Here is a 21,367-nt window from a genome sequence, read left to right as displayed (position 1 = left end):
TTTCAAGTCTCACATTTAGGTCTTTAATCCATTTTAAATTTATTTTTGTTTATGGTGTAAGAAAGTGGTCCAGTTCCATCCTTTTGCATGTTGTCATCCAGTTTTCCCAAAGCCATTCATTGAAGAGAGTGTCTTGCCCACTGGATAGTTTATCCTGCTTTGTCAAAGATTAATTGACCCTATAGTTGTGGGTTCATTCGTGGGTTTTCCACTCTGTTCCACTTAACCATGTGTGCCAGTACCACACTATTTTGATCACTACAGCTTTGTAATGTAACTTGAAGTCTGGGATTCTGATGCCTCCGTTTTTTTTTCTTTTTCAAGGTTGTTTTGGCTATTCCGGGTCTTTTATGGTTCCATACATTTTAGGATGGCTTGTTCTAGTTCTGTGAAAAATGCTGTTGGTTTTTCGATAAGGATTGCATTAAATGTGTAGATTGCTTTGGAGAATATAGACATTTTAACAATATTTGTTTCTCCAATCCATGAGCATGTAATGTCTTTCCATTTCTTTTCTTTTTTTAAAAGATTTTATTTATTTATTTGACAGAGACGGACACAGCGAGAGGGGGGACACAAGCAGAGGGAGTGGGAGAGGGAGAAGCAGGCTTCCCGCTGAGCAGGGAGCTCGATGTGGGACTCGATCCCAGGACCCTGGGACCATGACCTGAGCCAAAGGCAGACGCTTAATGACTGAGCCATCTGTCTTTCCATTTGTTTGTGTCATCTTCAATTTCTTTCATCAGTGTTTTATAGTTTTCAGAGTACAGGTCTTTCACCTTTTTGGTTAGGTTTATTCCTAGGTATTTTATTGTTTTTAGTGCATGTGTAAATGGGATCGATTCCTTAGTTTCTCTTTCTGCTACTTCATTATTGGTATATAGAAATGCAACAGAATTCTGTAGACTGATTTTTGTATCCTCTGACTTTACTGAATTCGTTTACCAGTTCTAGCAATTTTTTGATGCAGTTTTTGGGTTTTCTATATAGGGTATCATGTCATCTGCAGAGAGTGAAAGTTTAACTTCTTCCTTGCCGATCTAGATGTCTTTAATTTCTTTTTGTCTGATTGCTATGGCTAGGAGTTCTAGTATTATGTTAAATAACAGTGGTGAGAGTAGACATCCCTATCTTGTTCCTATCTGTAGAGGAAAAGCTCTCAGTTTCTCCCCATTTAGGATGATATTAGCTGTTTATTTTTTCATATATGGCATTTATTGTGTTGAGGTATGTTCCCTCTAAACCTACTTTGTTGAGGGTTTTTATCATGAATGGATGTTGTGCTTTGTCAAATGCTTTTCCTGCATCTACTGAAATGATCATATGGTTATTATCCTTTCTTTTATTAATGTGATATATCACAACTGATTTGCAAATATTGAACCACCCTTGTAACCCAGGAATAAATCTCACTTGATTGTGGGGAATGATTTTTTCAACATATTGCTGGATTTGGTATGCTAGTATTTTACTGAGAATTTCTGCATTTATGTTCATCAGGGATATTGGCCTGTAGTTCTCTTTTTTAGTGGTGTCTTTATCTGGTTTTGGTATCTGGGTAATGCTGGACTCATAGTATAAATCTGGAAGTTTTCCTTCCTTTTCTATTTTTTGGAATAGTTTGAGAAGAATAGGTATTAACTCTTCTTTAAATGTTTGGTAGAATTTGCCTGTGAAACCATCTGGTCCTAGACTTTTGTTTGTTGATTACCAATTCAATTTCTTTGCTGGTTACTGGTCTGTTCATTTTCTATTTCTTTCTGTTTCAGCTTTGGTAATTTATATGTTTCTAGGAATTTAACCATTTCTTCCAGGTTGCCCAATTTGTTGGCAATGGGTTATCCTTTTGTTGTTGAGTTGTAGGAGTTCTTTAGATATCCTGATACTAGATAGACCCTTATTAGGGATATAATTTACAAATATCTTTTACCACTCTGTAGGCTGTCTTTTCACTTTTTGATAGGGTCCTTTGATGCACAAAAGTTTTTAACTGTAATGAAGTCCAACACATCTAATTTTTCATCAATTGCTTATGCTTTTGGTGTTATAAGAAATCACTGCCAAATCCAATGTTATGAAGCATTTCCCCTTTCATGAAGTGCTTCTAAGAGTGTTACAGTCTTAGCTTTTACATTTAAGTCTGATTGATTTCAGTTAATTTTTGTATATGATATGAGGTAGAAATCCAGCTTCATTTTTTTACATGTGGATATCCAGTTGTCCCAGCACCATATGTTGAAGAGACTTATGCAAAGGAAATCATTATATACATGTTTTGAAAACAGCTTTTCTTTTCTTTTTAAAGGGGAGCACTTGTCATAACCAATATAGGTCTGTCATAATTTTTACTAGCTATTGCACTGTATGTGCCATTGTGCAACTATGTATACAAACATTTTTTCAGGGTAGCAAGCAAGGTTACCTTATTTCTTCTTTATTAACATGTATTCCTTTTCCTCCCATTCTTGTATTTGTCACAGAAAAGAGCAAAAAGGTCTGAATTTTCCCATGCCTATTAGCAGTAGGGAAATCCTACATATGACATGTAAGCTAGCCAAGGTCGCCTGCATAATATAATGAATGTGCTGTTAGATATTTAGATTGTTTCCAAATTTTTTTTTACTATAAACAATGCTTGAGATATACTGTTATATACTTATCTTTGTACACTGGTCATTATAAAGGATAACCCACTGCCAAATTACATTTGCACTTAAACTTTGTTAGACATCTTGGCAATTTACATTACCAACCAACAGTGGAGAAGAATACCCATTCCCTCACACTTTGGAGAACACTAAAGATTATCAAACTTTTTTTTATCTTTGCCAGTCTGGTAAGAAATAAAACAAAACAAATCACTATTATTTCAACTTGCATTTCCTTGATTATTCATATTTTTTTAAAGAGATTTTATTTATTTGACAGAGAGATAGCGAGAGCAGGAACACAAGCAGAGAGAGTGGGAGAGGCAGGCTCCCCACTGAGCAGGGAGCCCGATGTGGGGCTCGATCTCAGAACCCTGGGGTCATGACCTGAGCTGAAGGCAGACACTTAATGACTGAGGTGCCCAGGCACCCCACTGATTATTATTCATATTTATTGGTCATTTGTATTTCTTCTGCTAACTGCCCCTTCCTGAACTTTGACTATTCTATTGAGATGTTAGTCATTTAAAAAAAGAGTAACAGTAGTCAAGTTTACTACATTTTCTTTTATGGCTTTTGGAACAGAACTACATTGCTTACCTCAATAATATAAAAACATTTACCCACTTTTTTTTTCAAATCAGGTACAACTGACATACAATACTACATTAGTTTCAGGTGTAGAACATAGTGAACTGACATTTGTATACATTGCAAGATGATCACCACAATAAGTGTAGTCACCATCTTCTACTTTACAAAGGTAATACAATATTATTGACTATATTCCTAATGCTGTACATTACAGCCCAATGACTTACCTTCTCCAATTCAGTAAGTTGCCCTTCTATTTAGTTGAGGGTTTCCTTTTGTAACTAAAAGCATGTACTTTGTGATCCCATTCTGTTTCCTCCAAACACATCTCCTAACTGGTAACCACCAATCTGTTCTCTGTATCTATCAATCTTGGTTTTTTGTTTGTTTTTTAGATTCCACATATAAATGAAATCCTGTGGTATTTGTCTTGCTCCGACTTATACTACTTAGAATAATACCCTCAAGGTCCATCCAATGTTGTTGCAAATGTCAAGATTTTCTTATGGCTGAGTCGTATTGGGTATATAAACCACATCTTTTTATCCACCTATCTATCGATAACACTTGTTTTCATACTCTGGCTTTTAAATAGTGCTGCAATGAAAAAAGGGGTACATATACCTTTCTGAATTAGTGTTTCTGTTTTCTTTGGATAGATACCCAGTAGTGGAATTGTTGGATCATATTGTAATTTTTTTTTTTTTTTAAGATTTTATTTACTTGGGAGACAGAGTGAGCAAGAGAGAGAGCATAAGCCGGGGGAGAGGCAGAAGAAGGGGAAGAAGACACCCCCTGAGCAGGGAGCCCGATGTGGGGCTCAATACCAGTACCCTGGGATCATGACCTGAGCTGAAGGCAGACGCCTAACTGACTGAGCCACTCTGGCATGCCCTGTAGTTCTAATTTTAATTTTGAGGAATCTCCATATGGTTTTCCACAGTGGCTGTACAAATTTACAATGCCACCAACAATACAAAGTGTTCCCTTTTCTCCACATCCTTGCTAGCATTTTGTTATTTCTTGTCATTTTGATACTAGCCCTTCTAACAGGTGTAGGTGCCATCTCATTATGGTTTTGATTTGCATTTCCCTGATTAGTGATGTTGAGCATCTTTTCATGTGCCTGTTTGCTATTTGTATGTCTTCTTTAGAAAAATGTCTATTCAAATCATCTGCCCATGTTTTAATTGGATCATTTCTCCTACTGAATTGTATAAATTCTTTATATATATTTTGGATATTAGTCCCTAATCAGATATATGATTTACAGATATCTTCTCCCATTTGGAAAGTTGCCCTTCTGTTTGGTTGAGGGTTTCCTTTGCTGTACAGAGCTTTTTAGTTTGATGTAGTCCCATTTGTTTATTTTTGCTTTTGTTCCCTTCGCCTTTGGAGTCAGATAAAAAAAAATTACTAAGACTGATATCAAGGAGCTTATTGCTTATGTCTTCTTCTTGGGCATTTATGGTTTTAGGTCTTACATTCAAGTCTTGAATCCATTTTGAGTTAATTTTTTGTAGATGGTGTAAGATAGTGGTCCAGTTTCATTCTTTTGTGTGTAGCAGCTGTCCAGTTTTCCCAATACTATTTATTAAATAGACTGCCCTTTCCCCATTGTATATTCTTGTCTCCTTTGCTGAAAATTAACTGACCATATACATGAGGGTGGGTTATCTATATCTATAGTTCCATTGATCTATGTGTTTGTTTTTATGACAATACCACACTGTTTTGATTATTATAGCTTCATAATACTGCTTGAAATCAGGCACAGTAATACCTCCTGCTTTGTTCTTCTTTCTTAACATTCCTTTGGCTATTTAGGGTCTTTTGTGGTTCCTTCCACAGAAGTTATAGTATTATTCTAATTCTGTAAAAAATGTCATTGAAATTTTGATAGGGATTGCAATGCATCTGTAGATTGCTTTGGGTGAATGGACATTTAACAATATCCATTTTTCTAACCTATGACACAAAATATCTTTCCATTTATTTGTGTTATCTTCAATTTCTTTCATTAATGTCATATACTTTTCAGGTAATAGATCTTTCACCTCCTTGGTTAAATTTATTTCTAGGTATTTCATTCTTTTTAATGCAATTGTAAATGGGATTATTTTCTTGATTTCTCAGATATTTTGTTAATGTACCGAAATGCAACAGAGCTTTGTGTATTAATTTTGTATCTTGCAACTCTATGGAATTCACTTATTAGTTCTGATAGTTTTTTGGTGGAGTCTACAGGGTTTTCTATATACAGTATCATGTCGTCTGCAAATAGTGGAAGTTTTACTTCTTCCTTTCCAATTTGGATGCCTTTTATTTCCTTTTCTTGCATAATTGTTCTGGCTAGCACTTCCAATTCTTTGTTGAATAAAAGTGGCAAGAGTAGGCATCCTTATCTTGTTCTTGATCTTAGAGGAAAAGCTTTAGCTTTTCACCACATAGCCCTTAATGTGTTGAGGTAGTTCCCTTTATACCCATTTTTTTTTTTTTTTACCATAAATGAATTTTCTCAAATGCTTTCTATGCATCTATTAAAATGACATCATTTTTAGCCTTCATTTTGTTGATGTGGTGTATATCATCTTGATTGATTTGTGGATGCTGACCATACTTGCATCCCTAGAATAAATCCCACTTGATCATGATGTAAGATCATTTTAATGTATTGCCGAGTTTGGACTATTAATGTTTTGTTGATTTTTGCATGTATGTTCCTCAGGGATATTGGCCTGTAATTTCCTTTTCCTTCCCTCCCTCTCTCTTTCTTTTTGGTGTTCTTCTTTGCTTTTGGTATCAGGGTAATGCTGGCCTTGTGAAATCAGTTTGGGAGCATTCCCTCCTCTTCAATTTCTTGGAGGAGTCTGAGAAGTATAGGCATTAAACGTTCTTCAAATGTTTGGTAGAATTCACCAGTGAAGCCATCCTGTCCTGGACTTTTGTTACGAGGTTTCCAATTACTGATTCAATCTCCCGCAATATCTGAGGTATGCCTGCATTCTTGGCTGGAGGGTGTTTTCCTTTCATCACTCTGAATATGTCATGCCACTCTCTTCTGGCCTGCAAAGTTTCTGCCATGAAATCTCCTAATAGCCTTATGGGATTTTTCCTCTTTTGTTTTCCCTCTTTCTGCTTTTGAGATTCTCTCTTTAACTTTTGACATTTTAATTATAATGTGTCTTGGTATGGATCTCTTTGGATTCATCTTAATTGGAATCTTTTGAGCTTCCTGGACCTGGATGTCTACTTCCTTCCCTTAGTTAGGGACGTATTCAGCCATTATTTCTTCAAATACATTTCCTGCCCTTTCTCTTCTCCTTCTGGGACCCTTATAATGCAAGTGTTACTCTATTTGATGGTGTCCCAGAGGTCCCTTAAGTCACCTTTATTAAAAAATTTTTTTTCCTTTTCATTGCTTTGCTTTGGTGAGTTCCACTGAAGTCTACTAGATACTGATCTGTTCTGCTTCATCTAGTCTGCCATTGAACCCCTCCTGCTTTTTTTTTTTTTTTTTTAAGAGAGGCAGAGAGAGAGGTGGGAAGGGGCAGAGGAAGAGGGAGAGAGAGAGAGAATCTTTAGCAGGCTCCATGTCCAGTGATGAGCCCGATGCAAGGCTCAATCTCACAACCCTGAGATCATGACCAGAGCTGAAATCAAGGGTTGGATGCTTAACTGACTGAGCCACCCAGACACCCCCTTCTTGGTCCTTTCTTATCTTTCTATCTCTTTGTTGAAGTTCTCACTGTGTTCACCCCTCTCCTCCCGAGTTCCATGAGCATCCTTATGACCCTTACCTTAAATTCTTTTTCTGATAAATTACTTTTCTCCACATTATTAAGGTCTTTTTCTGAGGTTCTGTCATGTTCTTCTACTCGGAACATATTTTTCTGTTTCTTCATTTTGCTTGACTCTTGGTGTGTTTCTATGTATTACTTGAAGCAGCTATCTCTCTCACTCTAAGTAGAGCCTTGTGTAGGTTATGAAACTTCTCTTTCAACCTTACTTTTTAGCTCTCTGTTGTCTCTTGAACCTTTGTGATTGTCTAAACTACCTATTCCAACTCAGTTTTGGGTTGACTGGAAGCAGACTCTTAGGCAGCAGCTTTTAAAATATAAAAGTATATACAATCCTGTAGGGGCTACATAGTCCCTGCTGCCTCCAGACCAGGAGATTTAGAGGTGTCCCCTGGGGAACATTTGCAAAAATTGGGTTTCCAGATAAGTGTGTAAGCTCCTTTCTGAGAGGTCTAGTTAAGATGTAGAAGGCCAAGGGGGTGTGCAAGGATGGTGTGTGTCTAATTAGGTTCCCTGGGAGCACCTCTTTAATCTTTACATGCACGGGAAACCTGAAGCCTATCCCTTAAGCTGAAGCTCCAAGCTAGGTAAATAGGCCTTTTTTCCAGAAGACTGGGGTTGTGTTTCAGTCTGCTGCTGTGCAGTGTCCTGATGGTGGTGGCTTGCCAAGAACTGTCTGAGTGTTACATTCTTGTGGAGCTCAGGAATGCCAACCACTATGGCCACCAGGGCCAGGCAATTGAGCAGTGTCCCCTGTGTGGACTGCATGTATCTGCTGGCTTTATCTAGGCAGAGTATATGGGGCAGGGCATGTTCGCTAGCTTCAGAAAAGCAGGGGAAAATGTCTTGACTGTATGCCTGTGGGCTTCAGGAACGTAGTGGGAGAGTACCTTGTCTGTGCATGCATGCTAGTTTTAGGCTGGGAGCAGGAGAATGATAGCCCCAGCCAGAGAGTGAGGGAGCGCTCCAACTGCCTACACTTACCAACTTTATTTAGGGAATGAGAGGATGCCATGAATGTTGTGCTTGCCTGCCCCAGCTACAGAGTGGGGGAGTGCTGCAACCTTCTGTGCTCTCCAGTTTCCTCAGGCAGTGGGATGGTGTGGTGACTGTAGATCTGTAGATTGTGACTGCGTCTTAGCAATGCAGCAGGAGGGTACTGCCTGTGAACCCACCCACTTGTGCTAGCAGGGTAAGTGGAGAGTGCAAAATTGGCTTCTGCCAGCACCTCTATCTCCAGGGAGAGTTTCAATGGTCCCTTGCCCTTCCAGCAGATGCTTTTAGGTTGCCAAATGAATTTCTTTTACAATAGAATCTTGGCACTTTTCAAACTACTATTTTTCTGCTGGGTCTTGGGGAGAGTGAGACTGCACGTAAGCCCTTTAAAAGGGGCATCTCAGTCTCCTATAGCGCTTTGGGTCCCTTCGATATCAGCCCCTTTGCATTTTCTAAGCCAGGTGTTTTGGGGGCTCATCTCTCTGGTCAGATCCCAGGGATAGGGGTGCTTTAATTGAGACATCAACCCCTCACTGTTCCAGGAGAAATACTGGACTGGTGAGAATCCTCACTGTCATGTCACAGTGCTGGGGTGGGGTTTCTGGTAAATCCTTATCTCTGACTCTCCCACCTATCTCAATGTGAACTTTTTGTCTTTTGCTGTGGAGAAACAGTTCATCTAGTTTTCATCTAGTTTTCTTTTTCAGAGGGAAATGATCCATATGCAGCTGTAGATTTGATGTTATCTGTGGGATGGGGTGAGTTTCAAGATCTTCCAATGCCATCCTGCAGAAGAGCCCCACATTTTCTTAAATATTCCCATAGTTTGATTTTTGACATTATCTTTGATTCCTCTGGAATTTATTTTGCTATAAGAAATATATATATACACCCAGCACTGTTTAGTCAGTCACACCATTAGTCACAAACAAAGATGTAGTAAATGCCCATTATGTGTCAGACACCATGTCAGGCCTTGGGGCTTCATGGTTTTCTGTTCCTGTTGGGTAACTGGGCCTTCAACAAGTTATTAAAAATAATAATCCAAGCATGAAAGTATTGGGAAGAAGTTCAGGGAGCTTTGGGAGCATATAAAGGGTGTCTGACTCACTTAGCAGCTCAGACAAGGCTTTCCTGAGAAAAATACCATTTAAACTGAGATCTAAAGTTTGAACTGAAGTTAAGAAAATAAGAAGTGGGAGTAAACATTCCACACAGGAAACATGTATAAAGGCCTGAAGGTGCTAGAGAGAGTGGTGCTCTATGGCTGGGGTGTAGACAGCAATAATAATAAATATAATAGCAAATAAATATATATCGCTTATGTGTTAAGCACAGTTCTAAGAGATTTAAATAAATTAATTTAATCCTCAAAACAACCTACTGAGGTAGATTATTATTATTCTTTTCTTCTTTTTTTTCAAGACTTTATTTTTAAGTAATCTCTACACCCAATGTGGGGCTTGAACTCAAGAGATCAAGAGTCGCACACTCTACTGACTGAGCCAGCCAGGTGCCCCTATTATTCTCATTTTATAATGAAGAAACTCAATTTTATGCAAAGAGAAGTACACTAATTTGCCCAGAGCCACACAGCTATTAAGAGATGGAGCGGCATATGAATGTAGGCAGTTGGTCTGAGTCTGAGATTTTTTTTTGATGATTCATTAACTGCGTATAACACCCAGTGCTCATCACCACACGTGCCCTCCTTAATACCCATTACAGGGTTACCCCATCCCCCTAGCCCCTTCCCTTCTGAACCCTCAGTCTGTTTCCCAGAGTCCAGAGTCTCTCATGGTTTGTCTCCCTCTCTGATTTCTTCCCGCTCAGTTTTCCCTCCCTTCCCCTGTGGTCCTCCGCGTTATTCCTTATGTTCCACATATGAGTGAAATCATATGATAATGCCCTTCTCTGCTTGACTTATTTCACTTAGCATAATCCCTCCAGTTCTACCCATGTCGCTGCAAATAGTGGGTATTCATCCTTTCTGATGGCTGAGTAATATTCCATTGTATATATAAACCACATCTTTATCCATTCATCTGTTGAAAGACACCTCAGCTCCTTCCACAGTTTGGCTCTTGTGGACATTGCTTCTATGAACATTGGGGTGCATGTGCCCCTTCTTTTCACCACATCTGTATCTTTGGGGTAAATACCTAGTAGTGCAACTGCTGGGTCATAGAGTAGCTCTATTTTTAACGTCTTGAGGAACCTCCATACTATTTTCCAGAGTGGCTGTACCAGCTTGCATTCCACCAACAGTGTAAGAGGGTTCCCCTTTCTCCACAGCCTCACCAACATTTGTTGTTTTCTGTCTTGTTAATTTCTGCCATTCTAACTGGTGTAAGGTGGTATCTTATTGTGGTTTTGATTTGTATTTCCCTGATGGCTAGCGATGTTGAACATTTTTTTCATGTGTCTGTTGGCCATCTGTATGTCTTCTTTGGAGAAGTGTCTGTTCATGCCTTCTGACCATTTCTTGACTGGATTATTTCTTAACCACTGTGCTATACTGCAGAGAAAATGGTACAGCTAGAGTTTGGAAAAATAGTTGGCCTGAGGGTAGTTACATCATATTTGTGCTTTTAGGTCACCCTGGCTATAATGTGAAAATGAATTAGAAAAGACAGGAGTGGATGCAGACAGATCAGCCAGGAGGCTATTGCAGTAACTCAAGTGAGAAATGACAGTAGTCTGATAAAATGACAGTCATGGAAACAGAACAAAAAAGGAAGGATCTGAGAAACATTTAAGAAGTAGAACAGACAGTACTAGTGACTAACTGGATATAAGGGGTAAAGAGATGTCAAGGATGACTCCTAGTTTGCTGGATTACTGAAAAGTAATTTGGTAATTAGTTTTTTTCCCCACTGATTTGAAATGATATCTATATTATATGCCATTGCTCACAGATGTATTTGGGTTTATATTTTGACTATTCTATTGCTCACTACACCATTTCATTAACCCTCTCATTACTTGCATTTTCTAGAATGTCATTTCTGAAATGATTTTGCCAAGTTTCTGTACACCTCCTACCTCTCTAACACTATCACCAAAGAAGAAACCCCGCCCCCAAATCCCTAAACTCAACCAGACAAAACCAAAATCAGGTGCTCAGGTATTGAGTTCTGATGTAGACTATATTGAATTCATAGATTAATTTACTGGAGATTGGCCAGTTTACAATGATCACTATTCTTACCTAAGTATAAAGCATGTCTTTATTTCAATCTTCTCTTATGTTCCTCAATTAAATTTTATTATTTATAGTTTTCTTCATGTAGATTCTTTTAAGTATTTTTTTGTTTTTAAATTTTTCTATTTGTGCATAGCTGACACACAATGTTACATTAGTTTCAGGTGTACAACAGTGATTCAACATCTCTATATGTTATGCTATGCTCACAAATGTAGCTCCCATCTGTCATCATACAATGCTATTACAATACCACTGACTATATTCCCTATGCTGTACATTTTATTCCCTAGATCTTTAAAATATTAACCTTTATTTTTCATGTATCTTAAAAACTAGTTAATTATTAAATGTTCAGTGTCATTAATATAAGCCTCATCAAAGTACATTCTAGTTCATGCTTTTGGTATATAGTATGGTATTTATTTCAAAGGGTAAAATTTTATACTATATTAACTATACTGGTTTACCTAAAATGTTTGCTTTTGGAACTTACTAACCATGTTTATTAAAGTCAATGTAAACCTACTGGCCAATTAAAATATGATAACTGCTGACTTCCCACAGGATAGAGTGAGATGACAAAAAAGCTTCTCCCCTAAAAGCAAACAGCTGGACAAAATGGTCAAAACACAACTATTCAGTGCTGTGGAATCCAACCAAAGGCATACAACAAAGTGAAGTGTTTTTCAAATTAACTACTAAACTTTGGGCAGCACACACTCTATGGCCTTCTTGCCTTTCCAGCTTTACCCTGTGGGAGTTTTACCAGAGAATGTCAGGCTGTCCAAAACCAGTTTCCCTGTTGCTGATGGAGGGAGTTTACTTGGTGATCTTGGTGGCTCCTTTAGCTGAGACTGCAGGCCTCTTTGGAACAAACAATGGACTGGCAGATGGCCAGTACTTGAAACACTGAGGAGCTGAGACAACCATAACGACTTGCGCTCTCGTTGTACCCCAGGTTGTGCCGCACATACAGCAGAGACCACACCAGCTCCAGCTGCCCACACGTCCTTGGCTCAAAGAGCTGACACAGGTGTGTGCACTTTCAGGCTTAAAAAGAGCCTAACTGGGCATCTGGGTGGCTCAGATGGTTAAGCGTCTGCCTTTGGCTCGGGTCATGATCCCGGGGTCCTGGGATCGAGTCCCGCATAGGGCTCCTTGCTCGGCGGGGAGTCTGCTTCTCCCTCTCCCTCTGCCTCTCCCCCTGCTTGTTCTCTCTCTGTCTCTCTCGCAAGTGAATAAATAAAATCTTAAAAAAAAAAAAAAATCACTGCAGCCTTCTCAGGACTGCCCGTTCTTAAAAAAAAAAAAAAAAAAAAAAAAAAAGAGCCTAAGTGTGAATGTACTCCCAGCCCTTACACAGACCCATTGGCAGGGGGGAGAGAGGGCACAGCTTATTATCTCCATTGTCTTAGTATAATCTCTGGCCAATCTCTGGCTGGACACTAAAACTGTGCAGACACAGGAATGACTCCTAGAAAGCCAGGCTAAAAATAAAAATCAAATAGATTTCCTGTGCAATAATTTTTCCCTTGAGGAAAAAGAGTCCACTTATAATAGTAAAAAAGTAATGTCACAGGGATGCCCTTTAGAAACAAATTTCAGATGAATGAAAAAATTAAATGTAAAAAACCAAAAGCATAACTAAACCAGAGGATAATACAGGTTAGTATTTCTAACTAATTTTGATGTGGGGAAGACATTTTAAAAAATGAAAAGTTATTAGATAAATAAAATTAAAAGACAAATAAATATGACCACGTAAAAAATAAAAATATCTATAATCAAAACATCACAAACAAAAAAATCTGATAAATACTGCAATAAATTTGACAAATACTAGGTTAATATTCTTAATTTACTTTTTTTTAAAAGATTTTATTTATTTATTTGAGAAAGAGAGAATGAGATAGAGAGAGCACGAGAGGGAAGAGGGTCGGAGGGAGAAGCAGACTCCCTGCTGAGCAGGGAGCCCGATGTGGGACTCGATCCCGGGACTCCAGGATCATGACCTGAGCTGAAGGCAGTCGCTTAACCAACTGAGCCACCCAGGTGCCCTATTTTTAATTTACTCTTAAAAGTACTCCTAAAAATAAATATGAAGAAAAACCTAAAGAAATTCCCAAAGAACAGAAAATTTTGGGGAAATCGGAGGGGGAGACGAACCATGAGAGACTATGGACTCCGAGAAACAAACTGAGGGTTTTGGGGGGGGAATGAGTTAGCCCGGTGACGGGTATTAAGGAGGGCACACTTTGCATGGAGCACTGGGTGTTATACGCAAACAATGAATCATTGAACACTATATCAAAAACTAATGATGTACTGTATGGTGACTAACGGAACATAACATAATAAAAAAAAAAGAAAATTTATAAAATAAAAAGTATCTTGAAAAATAATTGAGATACCTTTTTTCCCCTATCTAATTGGCACTGCTTAAAAACCAAAACAAAAACAGATACCAATCCTGGACTGTTCACAGGGGGACATGCTTACTCAATGGTGGTAGGGCTGTAAATTGTTACAACTTTTCCAGAAGGCAGTTTGACCCTATAAATCAGAAGTCTTAAAAGTATCCGTGCCTTTTGACCCAACAATCTCACCTTTAGAATGTTCTCCTAAATTTACATGCTTAACTCTTTACTGGGGCATGATTCTAACAGTAAATATTTGGAAACAATCTTAATGATCAATAATAAAAATGTCATATTCATACGATTAAATATTTATTGATTCATTTAAAAATATTTACTGAGCATTTAGAGCATGTTCTGCTGCTTTACATAGTAAAGAATTTACCGTACCCAGATAGAAGTCTGCTTTTGTCCTGGGCTGCTGGGAGGTGATGTCTACGATAAGTGTCTTGTTTACTTGGGGGCCTTGGGCCAAACCAGAATAACAATGAGGTTTAGGGTGGTGGCTTGGGTCATGGGGTATCAGAATGACCTCCAGAATGGCTAGAGATGGGGGCCAGCAACATGGGTAGCCAACCAAATTTATATAGCAGACCCCAAGAAAATCTCAGGACATTAGGGCCCTGACTGGTACTACTCCAGGTGTACTGTTACACACCTTGTTGGGAGAGTTAGTGCTATCCATGATCCCAATGGGGAGAGGACAACGGGACCCTCTGCTTGGGGAACTTTCTGGACCTCTGCCTCATGTGTCTTTTCCTTTGGCTGATTTTAATCTGTATCTGCTCATTGTAAGAAAACTGTACCCATGAACCAAACAACTTTCAGTGAACTTTGTGAGTCCTTCCAGTGAATAATGGAACCCAAGGGTGGTCTTGGGGGTTGCAAGTGAACTTGCAATTGCTATCAAAAGTAGGTGGTCTTGTTGACTGCTCCCTAACTTCAAACAACTGTAGAGAGAGGAATGATGCTTACAGTTCAGAGGAGGACACAATTAATTATACTAATGTGTGAGAGGTGTTATGATGGCGGACATACAGGGTATGATGGGAACACACAGGACATATAAAGCTGGAAAAAGGGAATACATTCAAGGACTCAGATATGGGAAAAAGAAGTCCAGCACAGGATTGCTCAAAGGGATGAAATGTAAGAAAGAATTGTGATTTTAATAATGTGCAAAATTTGAAGCAGACATGCTCTAAAAGATGAAATAAATTGGAAATTTAAGAAAATCTCATGGAAAGCATACTGTGGAATAAGAACTGACTGAAAGATTATCAACAGAAAATGTACTGATATACATTAGCAGTGAGAATGAAAACTGGTTCATTTTCTATAGGAGATACTTGCCAAAACTTGTCAAAGTTTATCAACAACCTTAGAAATATCCTACCTTTTGACCCAGCAATCAAATTTCTGGGAAGTGATCCCTCAGATATATTCACATATATATAAAATGATATAATTACAGGATAATTAACTGCAGCATTATTTGCATTATCAAAAGACTGGATATACATTAAACGTTTTTAAAGAGGAGAATGGTTACATAAACTAGGACATCCATACAAAAAGCACTAAGGTGCTGTTAAAAAGGAGCTAACCAGATGTATTGAGGAAAAATGGGAGAGTGTGAAACAACACACTATGCTATTCCTTGCAGAAAAATGGAAAAAAGAACACATGGATGTATTTAGTTACTTCTTTATAGATACACTTATACACACGAGGTATCTCTGGGTGAATATACAGGACACTGAAAGCACTCACTGCTCAGGGAGAACTGGGTGACTGGGAGGAAAATGCTGCCCTCTGCACATACCCTTGTGAACCTTTTGAAGTCTGGACCATGTGAATGTAGCACATCTATTCAAAATATTTAGAAAAATGAAGTTACTGATAATTTTCCCAACTATATGTGAATATTTATTTGACAAACAATATAGAGAAACTACTGTAAATATCATCTGTCTGGGAATATTTAGTTTATTTGCACATACCTGGCATTCTGTTTCATTAGCTATTGTTGTCTTCAAGTCATCTTGTTTACTTATGATCTTCTGTAGCTAAAAAAATAGCAAATATGAATTCAGCTGTGTGACTACTGGACTGTTCAAAATAGCCTACGAAACAGATGCTAAGTTTTCATTATAAAATATATACTGATTGTTAAATATTAACTTAAATTCTTTCTGCATTATAGCTAATATTGTTACTTATTTTTTCTTAAATCATATAAGAATCATAGGAGTACTTACATTATTACAATTTGAATTTTTTTCTCCTAAGAAAGCTAGTTTACTTAATACACACATATTCCAAAGACATTACTCTACAAAAACTACATGATTATCCTCACTCTTCCAAGAGAATTTTGATTCATAATTAATTTTTTGTATCATCAATAGTTTATGGCCACATTTTCAAGTACATAGCTTTTTTTTTTTTTAACGGGGGGGTTAGAGAAAGAGGGAGAGAGAATTTTTTTTTTTTTTTTTTTTTTAGAAAGAGAGAGAGAGAGAGAGATAATCTTTACGCAGGCTCTACACCCAGAGTGGAGCCTGACTTGGGGCTTGATCTCATAACTCTGAGATCTGACCTGAGTGGAAATCAAGAGTTGGTTGCTTAACCGATTGAGTCACCTAGGTGCCCCTCAAGTATATAGCTCTTCAAAAGCTACTTATACCATATAAAAATGGTCTTCTTCCCCTTATGCATTTATAAAGCATCACAATAAATTTTTTAAAAGATTTTATTTTATTTATTTATTTGAGAGAGTGAGAGAGCACGAGAGAGCAGGAGCAGGGTGAGGGGCAGGGGGAGAGGCAGAGAATCCAAAGCGGACTCTGAGCTGAGCCTGGAGCCCCAAATGGGCCTTGATCTCACAACCCTGAGATCCTGACCTGAGCTGAAACCAAGAGTTGGATACTTAACCAACTGAGCCATCCAGGTGCCATAAGCATCAAAATAATTTAAAAACCTACATTTCTGCCAATTATAAAATTGTCAATAGTGCTCTGAGGCTGAATACATTTAAAAACCTACCTTTCAGGGTCATTTGTACCAATCCTCATATGGAAAGCAAATTAAAAAAAAGTTTTTAAAATATTAAATGTACACAAAATCTGAAACTTTAGATTCAAATGAATTAGGAGACAAACCTTCACTCATTTTTTTTCCTAGGCTACTTCTTTATTAATAGTTTGAAAATTGCTCCAACTAAATTCCAAATTAATTATCTCAAGTTTGGCTGCCCCTATTGTGTTTGTTTTAGGCAATGGTTTATTTCTAGTTCTCTTAGTCCCTCAAACTTTTCCACATCTCCCCCACAATTATTTTAAGGAAAAAGTGTTGAGAAGTTTTATATTTGTTTTATCCTTATTTTTTAAGTTGACAAATATATAATGCCAAGTTCAATACCTTTCTACCCTTGCTTACTGTTGTCTCCTTTAAAAATTTTTATGATGGAAAATTTCAAACATAGCAAAGTGAAGAGAACTCTGTAATAAACCACACAATCTTCAGCTTCAACTTATCAGTATTCTGCCATTCTTGGTTTATTTATCCTTCTACCCATTCCCAGTTCCTTCTCAATTGTTATTATTTACAGCTCTTGAGGAAAAATTTATATACACTAAATGTACAAATCATAGCCATACAATTTTGACAAATGGATATACCTGAGTAACCCATCCTCCTATCCTGGAATAGAACATTTCTATTTTCTCAAAAGTTCTTTTTGTCCCTTCCCAGTCAATCCTTTCTCTCTGCATCCTCACAAAGAGAACAACAGAGTTCTAGTTTCTTTTCCCCATTAAATGAGTTTCACTTAGTTTAAAAATTCAAATAAATTATATCAAATGGTATGTATTCTTTTGTGCTATCATCTACTCTGCATAATGGTTTTGAGATTCATTCATGTTTGCATATAAGTAGTCTGTTCTTATTTATTGTTGAGCTGTATCGCACTGTATAAATATATCACTATTTATCCATTCACTTGTTGAGAGATGTTTGCACTGTCTCTAGTTTTTGACTACTGTTGAATCAAGCTACCATAAATTTTTTTTTCAGCTTTACTGAGGTATACTTAATATACAAAAAATTGCATACATTAATGTATACATTTTGATGAGTTTGGACACATGCATACATCTGAGATACACTAAGGTAATAAACATATCCATCACCTCCAAAAGATTTGTGTTTTCTTTTTCCTTTGGTGTAAGAACACTTAGCATGTGATGTACCTTCTTAAGTTTTTAAGTGTACAACACTGTACTCTTAACTATATGCACTATGTTGTACAGCAGATCTCTGCCATAAGCTTTCTTATATAATTCTGTTTTTTTGTGGACATATCTTAATATTTCTCTCAGATGAATTCCTAGGAAGGGAACAATTAAGTCCTTCTTAATTTTAAATTATTAAGTTGTTGAGTTCTTTATATATTCTGGATACAAGTCCTTTGTCAGATACCTGCTTGGAAAATATTTTCTCCCATGCTATAGTTTGCCTACTCATTTTCTTTTCTTTTCTTTTTTGTTTTAAGATCTTATTTATTTGAGAGAGAGACACAGCAAGAGAGGGAACACAGGCAGGGGGAGTTGGAGAGGGAGAAGCAGGCTTCCTGCTGAGCAGGGAGTCCGATGCGGGACTCGATCCCAGGATCCTGGGATCATGACCTGAGCCGAAGGCAGACGCTTAACAACTGGGCCACCCAGGCGCCCACATATTCATTTTCTTAACGGGTCTCTGAATGAATAAAAGTTTTTGATTTGGATGAAGACTAACTTAATTTTTTTCTTTTGTGGTTATTGCTTAGTGCCTTAAGAAACTCTGAATATCCTAGATCCTGAGTATATTCTCTTATGGTTTTTTCCCCCAGAAACTTAATGGTTTTAGTTTTTATGTTTAGACCTATAATCCATCTCAAATACATTTTTATAGACACACCTTGCTTTATTGCACTTTGTAGATACTGCATTTTTTAAAATTGAAGATTTGTGTCAATCCTGTATTGAGCAATGCTCTTGGAATCATTTTCCCAGCAGCATTTGTTCACTTTGTGTCTCTGTGTCACATTTGGTAATTCTTGTAATATTTCAAGCTTTTTCATTATTTTTATATTTGAACTGCTGCAATCTCATGATAAAACTTTAATGGATTAAGAATTACTTCTTATGAATAAGCACAGAAAGTGGTTTCTTGAAATGGAATCCACTCCTGGAGAAGATTGTTGAAATGACAACAAAGGATTTAGAATATTACATAAACTTAACTGATAAAGGAGTCAGCAGGGTTTGAAAGGATTGACTCCAATTTTGAAAGAAGTTCTACTGTGGGTAAAATGCTATCAGACAGCATCATATGCTAGAGAGAAATCATTTGTGAAAGGAAGATTCAATCAATGAGGCAAACTCCACTGTCTTAAGAAATTGCCACAATCACCCCAACTTCCAGCAACTACCACCCTGATCAATCAGTAACTATAAACATTGATACACGACCCTAAAAAAGATTACTACTCACTGAAAGCTCAGGTGATGGTTAGCCATTTTTTAGCAATAAAGTGTTTTTTAATTAAAGTATGTGCACTGGTTTTTCAGACATAATGATACTGCACACTTAACAGACTATGGTATAGTATAAACGTAACTTTTATATGCACTAGGAAACCAAAAAATTCATTTGACTCGCTTTATTGTGGTGGTCTGGAACGAAACCCGTGGTATCTCCAAGTTATGCCTATATATGCTTTGAGGCAGGGGTTATAACTAATTTTTGTTTTTCATATACATATCCAATTGTTCTAGTGTCATTTATTGAAGAGTTTTCTTTTCCTATGTACTGAGTTGGGTGATTTTATTGAGAATTAAGTAACCATGTATAGATTCTTTATTATCTTCCACTGATCTATTTACCCATCCTTAGATCAATATCACAGTGTCACTATCACCGTAGCTTTGTGGTAAGTCTTAAAAGTCGGGTAGTGTGAGTTATCCAAATTTGTTCTTTTTCTCAAGATTGATTTGAGTGTTCTAGGTCCCCTGTTTTTACATATACACTTAAAAATCAGTTTGTTAATTTCTACAAAAAAAGCCTGCTGGGATTTTGCTTGGGAAGTTAAATCTTTAGACCAATTTGGGAAGAAATGACATCTTAACACTACTGAATATTTTAACCATTAACATGGTATATTCCTCCATTTATTTAAGTTTCCTTGAATTTCTATTGGCAATGTCTGAAGTTTCTGGTGAATGCTTCTGTTAAATTTATTTCTACTTTATGTTATTTGATACCATCTAGAAGAGAACTGATTTTATTTTTTAATTTTTAAAATTTTATTATGTTATGTTAGTCACCATACCATACACCATTGGTTTTTGATGTAGTGATCCACGATGGAGAACTGATTTTAGTTTCATTTTCCAACTATTTGCTACTAGCATGTAGAAATACAACTGATTTCTCCATATTGACATTCTACATTGAGAACTTCCTAAATTCGCTTTTGGTTCTAGCAGATTTACTTTTCTTGTTGATATCTGTGAATAAGGTCAGATTTACTTCTTCCTTTCCAAAATTTACTTCTTCCTTTCCAATCTTTTTATTCCCCCCACTTGTACTGCTATTAGAATCTTCAGTAAAATGTTGAACAGAAGAGATAAGAGAATATAGCCTTGCCTTGTTTCTGATCAGAAAGGGACAACATTCTGTATTTGATCTGTAGCAGGATGCCATCTTTAAATTTTTTATAAATGCCCTTTATCAAATTGAAAAAGTTCTCTTCAATTTCTACTTTGCTCAGTTTTATTATGAAAGTGCTTATTTTCTTAAATACTTTGTAAGCATGTAGTGATAGGATCATGTTGAACTCTCCTTTATTCTGTTAGTATGATGGATTGCATTAATTGATTTTCAATCTTTAAACAAATTTTGTATTCTTTGCATAAATCTCACTTGATTTTGGTGCATTATTTTATATAGTATATAATGTGTTTTGTTCTGATTAGGTATTTTGTGTCTTTGTTCATGATGAAAGTTGGTCTATAATTTACTTTTCTTGCTAGACCTTTGCCAAGTTTTAGTTATCAGGGATATAAGAGGGAACTGTTCCTTTTTCTTGTATTTTCTGAAAGAGTCTGTGAAAATTTGGCATCTCTTCTTCCTTAAATACTTGATAGATTTCACCAGTAAAACCATCTAGGCCTGGACATTTCTTTGTGGGAAAGTTTTTGATAACAAATTCAATTCCTTTGATGAACGGCTATTCAGATTTCTATCTCTTGTTAGTTTTGGTAAGTTTTTTTTTAAAGGCATTTGTCCAGTTCATCTGAGTTATCAAATTTACAGTCACATATGCGTAAGCTGTTCACAATATTCCATTTCAATCCTTCTGATATTTGCAGAATCTGTGGTGATATTTCTTTTTCATTTCTAACACTGGTAATTTGGACCCTCTTAAAGTACTAAAATTAGATCCAGTACGGAAAATTCTTCAAAATTTATCATCCAGATAACAATTTAAATATACAAATAGATGTTATCCATAGTGATTGTAAGTTTTTGTACATAATTTTAAAAATTATATTTCTTTTATTATGACATTTAATAGAGTTGTTATAATCTTCACATAGTCATTAAATAATTACAAATAAAACAAAGCAAATAAGATTAGTTCATTGACATGAGAATTTT

General features: G+C 36.8%; 1 protein-coding gene across 4 annotated transcripts in view; it reads right to left on the bottom strand.

Annotated features, from left to right (window-relative positions):
• MICU2 (mitochondrial calcium uptake 2) overlaps positions 1 to 21,367 on the bottom strand; it is a 171,717-nt gene that overhangs the window by 33,168 nt on the left and 117,182 nt on the right. For all 4 annotated transcript variants that reach the window (XM_025875190.2, XM_025875191.2, XM_073894798.1 and 1 more), the window contains one exon: positions 15,667 to 15,732. In XM_025875190.2, coding sequence (XP_025730975.1) covers positions 15,667 to 15,732 — 66 coding nt within the window. The remainder of the gene's footprint in view (positions 1 to 15,666; positions 15,733 to 21,367) is intronic.

Source organism: Callorhinus ursinus, unplaced genomic scaffold (assembly GCF_003265705.2).
Source record: "Callorhinus ursinus isolate GAN/ISIS: 27379988/994484 unplaced genomic scaffold, GSC_fseal_2.0 scaffold7, whole genome shotgun sequence".
In the NCBI taxonomy this organism is placed as follows: Eukaryota; Metazoa; Chordata; class Mammalia; order Carnivora; family Otariidae; genus Callorhinus; species Callorhinus ursinus.
The sequence above is the reverse complement of the archived record's forward strand: the minus strand, read 5'-3'. Positions and strand labels throughout refer to the sequence as shown.